The 12,891-nt window shown below is 36.0% G+C and overlaps 1 protein-coding gene across 2 annotated transcripts in view; it reads left to right on the top strand.

Annotated features, from left to right (window-relative positions):
- The window catches only part of PLCE1 (phospholipase C epsilon 1), a 172,806-nt gene that overhangs the window by 114,031 nt on the left and 45,884 nt on the right, over positions 1-12,891 (top strand). For both annotated transcript variants that reach the window (XM_087764482.1, XM_087764483.1), the window contains one exon: positions 12,126-12,271. In XM_087764482.1, the coding sequence (XP_087620608.1) occupies positions 12,126-12,271 (146 nt within the window). The remainder of the gene's footprint in view (positions 1-12,125; positions 12,272-12,891) is intronic.

Genomic DNA, 12,891 nt, shown 5'->3' with positions numbered 1-12,891 from the left:
AAGGAACTCTACTGCAGCTGGAGATATCTTTATTTGTCACAGATACTGGATGAAACTAATAACTGAATGGCTTTTGTTTCTGATGTATGAAGATCTTAAGAAAATAAACAATGAAGATTGGAGAAATAGGAAATTATAACCTTCTAGATCCTTTTCATGTATACATGTTTTCTTTTCACTGTCAAGACTGATAGGGAAAAAAATTGTAGTGGTCTAAGTAGCGTAGAGACATGAAAGATGGATAGCACGGATTGAAGCTGCTGTCAAGCACTCCGTGAATAGTAGCACAAACATGCAACTGGCAAATCTTGTGCTGCTGAGGTTGGGAAACAGAAATTGCCTTTCTTTAAGAGAGCACGGTTATGGCTTAGACCTGACATACAGTTACTAGAGGGGATTCAGGCATTATGTATTTCCCTGTGTCTTTTCTTGTCATGGGTTTCCAAGTATCAGTTTATTCCCTACTGTGTTAAGCAAGGTGGCTGCCATGACAAGGAGCTTGAACACCCGATGACTTGTTTCAAAAATATGTTGTGAGAAAGGTCAGTCATGAATGATCTGCTTGAATCCCACAAAATGGTTTGGAATACTTTCTTGGATTGTGTTTCATTTGTATTTTGAAAGTTTTGGGTTAGTCCAGTTCTCAAGTCAATACAGAAATTCACAGGGAAATAAAATATTCACAGACAAATAAGAATCTTATAATCTGCTAATGTTGCAGTTTGTCTGCAGGATTTACTGTCTCTGGTGGAGTTTTTGGGCAGATAGAAGTTCATATGACATATAGCCCAGTCACTAAAGATTTGTAGTATTTACATGTATAGACATGTTTTTTCAGACTTCCCTTCCCTTCCCATATAGAAAGACGATAGTCATGGTGGAGATTGCCACTGAAGTTTAAATAACTTCTATAATGCTGCTATAGAAAGCCTGTGTTTAAGAAATAGTTCATAAAACTAAAGTTAAATTAAAAAATAATCAAAGAATTAGAGGACTTTTCAACATGTGGAGAAGATGCAGTAGACTTGAAAAAGGGAAAGTTAAAAATGATGGATAACCACAGAAGGACGAGGGATGCAGACAAAAGGTATTACTGAATCACTCTGATAACGTACTACACTGCAGAAAGTATATTGATTACTATGTAATAATTATCAGGTATTTAATAAGGAAGAGAACAGAACTGAGAGAAATGATACCATGCTCCTAATGGATTTGAAATATACATATTGCAGAATTAGTGAAAATAAATAAATAGGTTTGTCTGCTTAAGAAGAAATGCATCCTGGTGTTCTGCAATTAGCAAGGTGCTAATTCCTATGTAAAGAACAGATCCAATCAATCACTTTGTTGGAGTAATATAATAGTGTGGCATCAAACGTTGAAAACCAAACAAGGAATTTTGTTGGATTTAGAAAAAAGGAGAGAAAATTATATTGTGTTCGCCTGCATCTACAGCTCTTCTAGGCAGTCCATGCACTATCTTACACATCTAAATGCGGCTGAAATTGAAACTCCATTTATCAGAAATGTTCTTTTAGAATACTATGATTAAAACACAGCTTCTTTCAGTTGTTCCTTAATACTGAAGTTTAGAGCAGATTTAACAAATATACAAAGTCCAAGGAGAAGTTACATTACCAAAGGAAAAAGTTTAACTGCTATGCTTTTAGACCCCAGATATGTTCCTAAACTTTCATTGATCCAGTGGTCATCCTAATTTTCTAGGATGGCAGACTGTAATCTTAGCTGTCATAAAGTGTTTTGACCTCTTGTCTCTGTACTGCATAGAAAACTTAACAAAAAATCTTCATAATATTTCAGAAGACACTTAAAGGAGAAACTGAAAACATGGAAAGTAATTTTGTTTTTTACTTAATGTGTTGTGGGAAAATTGGGCACTAGAATGAATGGCTCCTGTTGTTCTTTCCCTCACTTTTTGCTTGCAACAGCCTGAGGTTTCAAATGGTCTCAGAGAAAGGGAATGACGTTTCTGTCCCTTTAACCTATTTTACCTGAAATTCTGTTTGTGTTATACATCTTGCTCCTATGGGTTGTCTGTTTCCTTACCTGTTAGTGTCAGTAGTTCTATTACTTCTTGATAAATGTTTTGAAGAAAACATTGTTTCAGATACTCTGAATGCATTTGGTTCAAATTTTCAACAGCGGTGCATTTGGTTCAAATTTTCAACAGCATAAAAATAAGATTTTTATGAAATAAGTTTCGTAGAATATTCTGTTTATTCCAATTCTGGTTTTATTGCCAGAAGGCAGTAAGGGACGCCTTCTTTAAAATGATGGACTTTTTCTGTGTTTTTAGGAAATGTATAGCTCCAAACTTGGAAGTGTTGCAATATAGGAATTAATATCTCTTTAAGTTTTTTTCAGGTAGAGAAGAATCTTTCTGTATATTTTAAGGATGCATAGTATCCCTATATAAATAAGGATAAATATATTGCTAAGCCAGATGTATTTGAGAAAAAACTGTGGGTCTGTTACATGCGCCAGTTTCTAGTATGTAATTTTGATTCAGTAATTAATTCGAATTTACAGGAGTAGAAGAAGCAAATCCACCTGTAGATATTTCAAATATTCTTAAATGTTTTACCTTTTTCGCTTTTTTATTTTTTTGTGTTAGAAGAATTTAGTTGCAGCCTGTGTCACATGTACTCGGATAATTAGAAGGTATTTTGCTATTTGTTTTTTATTTATCATGAAGGTTTTGGGCTACACGCGTTCAGTATCACCAACTATAAATAAAGCCCATAGTCTTTAGAAGTTTGATTAAAACTGTAGTTATACGATAGTGGAGACTTGGGCACAACATGTACTCATCAGCGAGACACAGCTGATATTTCATTTGCTTCTAATAATATCAAATTGATCATAGAGTGTCGTAAGAGCAAGGCAGTGGATCAAGCTAAAGACAGATATTCTTTCCTGTTACTAAATGTAATTAAAAGCTGATTCTGAATTAGCAGCGAGCGTGGGACGGGGCGAGTGAAATATAGTAACATCTAGCTTTGCAAAACTATTGGCGTTTGGATTCTCTTAAGACTGTGCACATAATAATAATAGTAGTAGTAGTAGTAGTAGTAATAGTAATATATTTTTCTGCTCTGATAGAGCACTGACTACTAGAAGTTTAGTTTTCATGAATGTATAAAAACTATGGGAGGAAACTGTTAAGGAGATTCTGCAGAGTTAGTAGAGCCCTTGTAGCTGGGAAGAGATTTGGAAAATGGTACCTAAGTGTGTTTTAGGACCCTGAGAACTGCAACAGCGTACTTTTTTCCGCCTCTCCTCGTTGCCTGCTGTGCCTTTCTCTTCATTTAGTTCTTTTCTCTGATTCCTGTGTGCTATTATAAGTTCGCGCAGCTGCTTTACCTTGAGTGCCACGTGGTCCTTACTCGGTATCGTACCTTTGTGGTATGCCACAGTCTTGCTGGGCACCGGTTTCTCTTTCTGTATCTTTACCCTCCCAGACTCTTGCACGTTTATGGTTTTTACTCCCAGCCACTCTTGTGCCTCTCGCCAGCAAAACAACCACGGAAACACAAGTTCAATGTACATGTTGTAAACATTTATGTTTATGTAAACATTTTAAATAATTTCAAGCATTGCTTCATCTAAACATGAAAAGAGTCTCTTGTAACTTGATCTTTCTGGCCACAGCTTCAAGTAAAAGAAAAGCAATAAAAACTTAAAACAAAATGAAGCATTTAATTTTCCACGCTGAGCTATGTGCACAAAGCAATTGTGATATCTTAGATTGAAAGTTGCACCAGATTGACAGGTCATTCGAACAGCTGTCTGAAGGTAGTCCCACTATGGAACTGAAAATGCAAAAGAAGAAGTTCAATATATAAGGTGATTGTTTGGAAAGATTGAATTGCCAAAAAATAATCTAAGAAGGTAAAAATGTTTGAACTGCTCCAGTATAGCACTGCTACTGGGGTGATTTCATCATTCACTAAGTCATTCTTATATTCAGTAAAGTTAATTCAATCTATGGCTATTTAGGACACTAAATGATAACGATATTTTTATTTGTAATGGTTTGAATTTATAAGTTTTCTTCATTGTTCATTCAAAACACAAATTTAAACCCTCACTTTCAAAACACAGACATATCATTTTACTGAAATAATGGAATGTAAATAAATATTGCGCTCTGTCTCTTAGTTCAGCATTTTTTTGCAATGCCTAAATGGGTTTGCATAATACTTTTAAAAAGATTGCGTTTGTACAAATATCAAACTGTTTCCAGTCCTTGTTTGGAATAGTGTTTAATCAGATTCAAAATGGTAAATGTCCTTTGTAAGGTTATATAATTTCACTCAAGCATGTAAAGTGAACCATCTGCTCATAAGATATGCAATTTAAAGAACTCAGCTTAAAAAAATTATGTTGCATATTATACCAAAAGCCCAAAAATTTTAATAATGAAACTTTAGTGAAACCCATGTAAAATAAACCAATTCTGTGTTATGTACTGTGATCCTTATATTCATCAGTATGCACTGATGGGTTTGTGCACAGTTAGCAGTGCAAAGGAGCTCACGGTAGCCAGCTATTGGTGCTAATGCTGCATATTGCTAGTGTTTTAAAATGCCTCATAAAGATGAATCTGCTCCCTGTAGTTTTATAAGAATAATATCCCTCAACAACACTTTTACTTTGTGGAAAGACTTTGTAATGTTGTGAAAGGTGGATTTCTTTTTTTTTTTTTTTTTTTTAAGAGGGAGAAATCAGAGTACACTGATACAGTAAGAATTCTGCTTTTAAACAAGATAATATATGTTTTTCCCTCTTGCCATAAATACTGCATGACATCTGATGAAGGTTATTGTTTTACATTGATTTTTCATGTTCTTCAGATTTTGCTTAAATGTCTTGATTTTACCAAACAAAATCATTAAAACCAGAATGGCTTGGTTAAATGGGTTACAGATTGCCATGCTTATCCTTTGGATACCTGAAAAATCAACTTCTTGGTTTGTATTCAGAGACTTCTCATACACATACTTTATTTCATCAGTATTAAAATTGCTTGCTTTCTTGCTCCATTGTAGGCAGTAGTTAAATTGGCTACAATTTATTACAGAAAGATATCCATGGCTAATTCTTACATGTTAGGTGTTGGAGAAGGTATGTACTGTAATCTTACTTTGTGCTAAGCTAAAATATTTTATTTTACTTGCTGGCAATGGTAAGTGTTAAACTTCAGGTAGACAACTGTGTTTGCTAATTCCACCTCTGAAAGCTGCATCTCTCCAGTATTATGAAGTTCCTAAAAAATGTAATATAAAAATAGAAGACATCATTTCTTCCATGTAGCATCACCCACTGAAGTATGTAGCTTGGGAATTGCTGTAAAAGCCTTATAAACTTAAGAGCTGGGGAAATGAGTGTAAAGCAGTACAAATGACAGAACACTGGGCTTCACAGGTGAAGGTTCTTAATAGTTTCTTCCCTCCATACCACTTCTGCATTTACATTCTGATAAAAGATAAACAATAAATTAATTCCCATTTAAAAAAATCACAGAATACATTCTCTAGCAGCTATATAAAGAATAGTAAATAATTTTATATATATATATATATATGAATTATTGTAGTCTTGAGTATTAGAAGACTAAAAGAAGAAAAGGAGTAAAGTTAAATGCATGGCAAATTTAGGGATACAGTTAATAGTTGAACATGCATTATGTGCTGTTCCATCCTGTGTACTTGCATGGAGCAGGATTCCCATAAGTAAATGGTAAACAGTCCTGTAGTTTGTACTTGTAGGGACTTTAAGGTCATGTGCCATACCTTGAGGATCAAATACCACATGGGTGTCTCTTTTACATCCTTCATATCCTATTAGTAAAAACAGCTGAGCATCAGTAAATAAGCTGTATCCTGCCCCTGACAAATTGGGAGATTTTTGCATGCATGTAGACATGACTTTAAATCAGCGGTAGTTCAGTGATTAGGCAGTCAAAAACGTAGTCTCATTTTTTAAATGATTGATATAGATTTCCCATGTTTAAAAGTTTAGGGTGAGTTTATTTGGTTTTTTCTTAATAAAATGCTATAAGTTTAAACAAATGTATTCCTGCTATTAATTCTGACAGTTGAGTTATAGGAACTTTTTGGTCTTATTTAATTGCCTTTTTAAAAAAATACAAATGAAAAGGGACTTCTGAAAATCATAGCAGAAATCTCTGGAGCCTTCTGGGAATGTGATGTCCTGAAAAAGGAACGATTGTCTATCCTAATAAAGGTCTATCATTGCTACAGTTGTGAAAAAATTCCAAGTTAACTAAGTTGAAACATTGAATGAGACTCAGTCACTGACTGAGAAATAGTCACAGTATATTTGAAGATGAACACTGAGTTATAATATGCCTTTCCTGAACGCATTAGCAATATTTAACTTGAATTTATTTGAAAACTTTGATCAAAGTAAGATTAGCCTAAAAACCTTAAAAAAACAGTTTACTGAAAAGAATAGATTTTAGTGTAGTTAAAATAGTAAGAGGTGATATAAAGGTAATTTTAAAAAACCTAAAACTATACAGATCTTTACGTACTACTGTGCTTGACATCGTTGCTCAACAATGCAACTGCATTGCCTGGACACCTGATGCAAATCCTCTGTGCTCAGACTCAGATTTGAAGGAGGCTCCTGTACCTCTGAAAATTTCCAAATAAAGCTACTTTACAATATATCTGAAATTAATTTGGCACAATGTTGTCAGTGCTTCTCTGTATTAGGTCACCAGAAAATATTTAAATCTTAACTAAGTATCTATTTGATTTGATTTTGTTTGTTTACTACTTAATATTAGTATGCAGTAATCCTGAAGGACACTCATTTTTATCCATCTGAATGAAAAGATGGATGTTATTATCAACTTGAGTGGATCGTGTTTCAATTTATGAATTTTCTTGTGTCTTGCAATCATGTGGATTATAGTAATGAAGCCACGATACATTTTCTCATACTTTTCAGACTCATCAGCAGTGCAGCAGAAATCTAATTATAGGTTTGCTGTGATGATTTCTGTTCTGAAGAGAGTTTAAAATGAGTTATGTAAACAGAACTATGTAAGTCGAGTGTGAAAAAAAGTAAACTAAGGAAATAATGATTAATATATAGATTGTGATCTGACATTAAAATGATACCCAACACAAAAACTTGGTCCAAAAAGTGTTACTGCTCATACTGACGAATACTCGCAATGTATTTTGATCTTCTCGGCAAGGCTGCTACTGTGCAGTCTTTTGACTGGGGTGTGCTGTCTCTGGTCCCGGAGCTCGCTAGTTCAGGCAGTGCCAGAGCTGCGAAGCCCTCATGCTGATGTAGTGGCAGCCTGCTAACTAGGCAGCTGACCACCTGATGGTACTTCGTCCTGGGGTTAGGTGCTCCTCAGGTGTGATGCAGCTGGGGAGGTAGCTCTGCCAGCCATCCAGGAATGAATTGCTGGAAGAGGAGGTGCCATTCTGTATCCATCCGGCTGAAGCGTCCAGAAGTCACTGCCTGCTTCTGGCCAGGATGGAGCCTCCTTTGGCTCTGTTCACCCTGCTGGAAACCCCCTCTTGGAGGTAGAGATCACACCTGGTTTTAGTGGCAGAGACACTGTACCACTTCAGAATACTGTCTGTACTGCTTGCTTCCCAAAGTACAAAACCCAGGGTTTTCAATTCAACTTCCAGGTGATTTCCATAATCACGAAGAAATATGTACATATATAGAGTTGTTCTCTGCTTTTCTTTTGTGTGAGGTGCATCTAGCTCAGATGTACACAGACATCTGAGGAATCCCAATTCTGAACTTTCGTTTGGATGAAGATCTTGAAAAGTTTGTTATTTCTTGAACACCATATGTGCAGAGGAAGCCTTATGCATCCCAGGCAGAACAAATGTAGTATATGCATCATCAGGTATTTTGGGGATCCAGTGGCAGCTATACAGTTGTCTGAGAATGTTGGTGATTCCTATGGAGGCATTCCTTCGAGGATATACTCTGGACCATTCATGTATTTATCAATAAATCACAAAATTCATGAGTATGTTTACTGAGTATTGTTTAATGAGTGTATGTTTTAATTAATAAACTTAAGTTTCCTCTAAATTGTCAAACATGATGTTTCCTGGAGATCACAGTCCTTTCAACCTGCCTGCATTTCAATGTTGTTTGTATGTTGTTCATTTTAGCTATGGCCATTATGAATAATCATCTCAAATTAATGCCATACCCAAGCTATTTCAGTATGCGTTTATTTAGAATATTGTTCTTCATGATAAAGTTCTTGGATCCATCCGTTCAGTCCGCCTGGGCAGAATAAAATCTTCAGGGAGTTCAGAGCTGGGAAGCAATCTCAGTCAACTTTCTGCTCCTTTAAAGACTACTGATTCAACCAGATCTCCCACCTTCAAAACTTCAGTGAGAAAAATCCTTTATGGCATTTTAAGTGGATAACTGATAGTTCTACTTATTAATTCTGTGTTTGTTTCCTAGCTGGATGCCAGGACGATGTTTAATTTTGGGGAAGTGACCCCTCAGCTCTGTTATCTGACTGAATTCTCCTCCCTTTCCAGCTGTCTTCACTAAAAAAGCTAGGAGTAGAAAAGATTTGCAGATGTTAGGCACAGCACTCAGCAATAACCTCTCTGAATGAAATGAGACGGCCTTTCTTCACAGCTCCTTTCCTCTGCTCCCTCCTTTCTGACAGTACTGTTGCATTTTAATCATCCCTGTTCTGGTCTCAGACTGATGACACCTTCCAGGAAATCAGTTTTGGGGTACCAGGCTATTGTGCTTTTAGAGAAGCCCATAAACCCCCCTTTCTGGGGGCCGTATGATGCATTCAGATTAATCAACCAACAGTGTCTGAACAATTCATAGAAAAACTTTATGGAGACCTGATGCTATTCAGAGCCACCAGAACGCTCAATTTATACTCCTGGCTACTGCTAGATACGACATAAAAGAACCATAAGTCGAAACAGTCTGTAGCATCTGTAGAGGAACAATTCTGTTTCATTCCTAAGTTCATCAACGTGTAAAATCACATGAATGAAGTTTTCCATTATCTGCATCTGACTGAAGTGTCCCAGCCTGCTCCTCACACTTTCCTGATCTCCAGGAAATATGAAAATACTGAAGGTTCTAAAGCAGGCATGTTCATTATTTATCAGGAGTGGGTTGTATCTTCAGATGCCCAGTTCTGTCCCCTGATGCTGCCCAATCCATTATATCTGCCTTTGCCCATTCTGTTCTAAAATGTAGAGATTCAGACGATTTATTTTTTCTTCTTGTTTCGTGAAAGATTTTTTACATGTTTTCTACCCTTCCTGTAAGTCTATTCTTGTCCTGCAAACGGAGCGAGCATAAACTTCATGGGAGACTACTGCCTTTTGCACCCTTATTTTGCTCTTACATATACATATGCCATCTCGAGGCTGCAAAGCCTTGTTCATGCTGACCTTTATCATTTTTTGTTTGCTTTTACAGAGTGTTTGTAAGAGTTCATCATAACTGTTTATAGCAGTCCTAAACTCTCTATTAAATAAAATTTCAACAAGTGACTGTCCTAGTTTCAAGGTTGCTTCTTAGTGGGGAGTCTGAATTCAATTGCCTTTTTAGACATTCTTTATCAATTTTGATAGTTTTCTCCTGACCATTACATCTTTACTACCTTAGATTAAAACAGATCTGTTTAAAATTATATTATTCTTTAAAATGTTTAAACACATATTAATCAAACTGTCGTTACCGCAGTTGGTATTTCATACCAAAAAATATTAAATTTTTTTGGATATTGCATGTTCAACATTTGCATTCCCTAACAGAGCCGTTTCTGGAAAATGGGAATAATATCCAAAAACAATACGTAATTTTATTCCAGCATACACAAACAAATCCATGCCAACATTGAATCATAGATTTAACTGTTTTGTTTCACAATTTCTGATATTTTTATGCATTTAATTTATTACCTTTTATTCTGTTTTTGCCCTCATTTGACCTCCGTGTCATGCAGTGCTCTGATTTTTTTGGATTTTTCCATGCCTTTGTACTATTCAGGTATGCACTTTGTTGAGTCAGTTTTTACATTTTAGGAATAACCAGTTGAGCACTTCAAATAAAATTTTAGCTAAATTCAAGTTGTCATTCAGAGCTGGTGCAGCGATTAGATATATCTTGTACAGGGCAGGCAATATGAATAGGCTTGTTTGTTGTTCGGGTTTTGGTTTTTTTTTTTTTTGTATTGTGGCCTCTACAGCAACAGTGCATTAAGGCTGTGTTTCGGAAAGCTTCTTGAGCGTGTTTATATGTACGTCATTAGACTCTGGTACTTGTTCTACCTTTGCTGAAAGCTCTGTACCTGTTATCTGTTCCTACTCTTTTCTATTCTTACATGTGGTTGAGCCTCCATCCCTGGAGGTATTTAAAGGACGGGTAGAGGTGGTGCTTCAGGACATGGTTTAGTGGTGGACTTGGCAGTGCTAGGTTAACGATTGGACTCGATGATCTTAAGGGTCTTTTCCAACCTTAACGATTCTATGATTCTATGTTAGTTATAAAAACATACAGTAATTACTGAAATAGTAGTTAACCTGTTTTCTTTCGATTGTCACTAGACTTGAAGCAGGTTTCTTCCAGCTCTTGCTTTCCATACGCAAGCTGTTCGATGAGGGCTAGAGCAGGTGGAACGCTGTTTATTAACGGATCCCTTGTCCCCTGATCCTCACGTCCCATTAGAGCAGCCCATCCCTGTGGTATGCACTGCTGAGGATGTCCTCGCTGCATGAAAGACAGAATAATTTTATAACCTCGTTTCTTTAGTCTTAAAAATGGGATTTTTTTGTACACATGTATACGTTGCTTATATTGGAGCTATAGCTTGTCTTCTCATCTGCACATTTGTGATTTGTTGTTCCTGATTGCTTTGGGCATCAGAAAGATTAAACAGTAACTTAGATTTTTCATATTCTTTGACTGTTCTCCCTCAGGAGTGAGAGGCTCAGAACACTGTGTCTATATAGACGTGCATAAATGGAAACTATATATTTTTAGTGGATTTTTTTCCTGATAGTACTAATGCGTTTATATTTTATTTCTCATGCTTGGTTATTTAAATAGAAGTCTACGCCCCCTGAGGGGTGAACTAATATTTTCTAATTTTTATAAGCCTCTTCTCACACTGGTATTGTCTGTAAACACTTGAATCCTTCAGGACTAAAGAATGGAACTCAGTGTCAGTAAACAAATCACGTTTATTGCTTCCTAAGTGTTTACACAATGACAAAAATCAAGTCCCCCAGGGAATCATATTGTAAAAAGGAACAGTTGGTTTAAATTAGGTTTCCATGTGAAATATAGCTACTTTTTATGGATGTTGTGGGAACATAAACTGGAAAGAAAATCTGCACACTGATAAAATGAAGGTTTGGTTTTTATTTGTTTAAATACGAACAACATAATGTACTAAGTTAATTTCTGATTCTGGCATTAATTAATCACTGAACAGAAGTTGGTAGTATGGTCACACTTAGGAAGGTGGGGGGTTTTTTGTTTACTTCATTTGTGATCTTGCAAATAGATAATGTGAATTATTTTAAATGTTCAGTGCATATAGGAATTAGCAAATTTGTACATCAAATACAACTACCAGTTTTGTGAAATTAAAAAAAAAATTAATTCCAATTTATCAACTTTCACTGTCCATGTTGTAAGAACAAGGGTTATTCAGTGTGAGGCTGAGGTTTGTAAGCTGTGTTAATCAGAATTTACACTGCAGATCTCTCTGGCAGCTTTAGAAATCAGCACTACCTTAAGCTGTCCGTTTTCTTCCGTGGCCTGAATGCATATTCAGAATATCTTGTATTAAGATACAGTACTTTTTTGTTTAATGTAAGTATTTCTAGAGTAGTTAACGATTTAACTGTTGTAATGAGAGTATGTCTGTGTGTAAGGTGTGATTGCAATGCATATGTGATTTGGTCGTGAGTGTATAAGTAGAACTTTTAATGATACCCTCCTGACAGAAGGAAACCAAAAAACCCTACATTATCCGTCAAGTGACATTGCTTTGGCTGACTGTACTGTCTGTTTTATTTTACAAGGTGAGCTCATGGGTTACCTGGCTGGTCCTGACTGCAGGTTCTATGGAGGAGAAACGAGAAGTCTTCTCATATTTAGTACATGTGGCAAAATGCTGCTGGAATATGGGCAACTACAATGCTGTAATGGAATTTCTGGCAGGGCTAAGGTACTGGCAACTCTTTTTTTAAATGGCTTTTCGGTGACAGATTACACTGCAGCTTCCGTTAAGCAGATGTCGCTGGAGAACAATGGGCTAAACAGAAATCCATGGCTAAATCACATCATCTCACCCTGTGACTTTCTAGTAATCCCTTTTGGAAAGATGAAGCATGCTAAAAGCTGTTTTTTTCAAAATGCTTTGGAGACACCATTGATTTTCCTGGTACATACTAAATATGTTACATTAGAAAACATACTTTTTTTTAAACAGAAATTTTTAAAATGTGAAAAGAAGGTGGGAAAGCAGTTGTGGTTTATCCGTAATCAACTAAAACTACTGTAACTTGAGGCTGGAGTTTCCAGAACACAAGTGAAGCATAATTGTGGTAACGTTCTAAAAGAGTCAGTCTTAAATTGTTAAAACAAACAAACAAACAAAAAACCCCCAAAAACAAACAACAAACCCAAACCAACAAAAACCCCCAACAAAACAAAACAAAACAAAAACCAGTTAAACCTCTTTTTTTTTAACCCCTCCAATTTACTTGCGACTGATGCTGGGTTCTCATGCTGTCATGGTCACATATAGCCAGACCTGCAGTCTCTCCAGGAGAAAGACGGAGTGTG

Source organism: Nipponia nippon, unplaced genomic scaffold (genome assembly GCF_047370975.1).
Source record: "Nipponia nippon isolate SJK-2023a ecotype South Korea unplaced genomic scaffold, ASM4737097v1 scaffold_3, whole genome shotgun sequence".
NCBI classification, from domain to species: Eukaryota; Metazoa; Chordata; class Aves; order Pelecaniformes; family Threskiornithidae; genus Nipponia; species Nipponia nippon.
The sequence above is the reverse complement of the archived record's forward strand: the minus strand, read 5'-3'. Positions and strand labels throughout refer to the sequence as shown.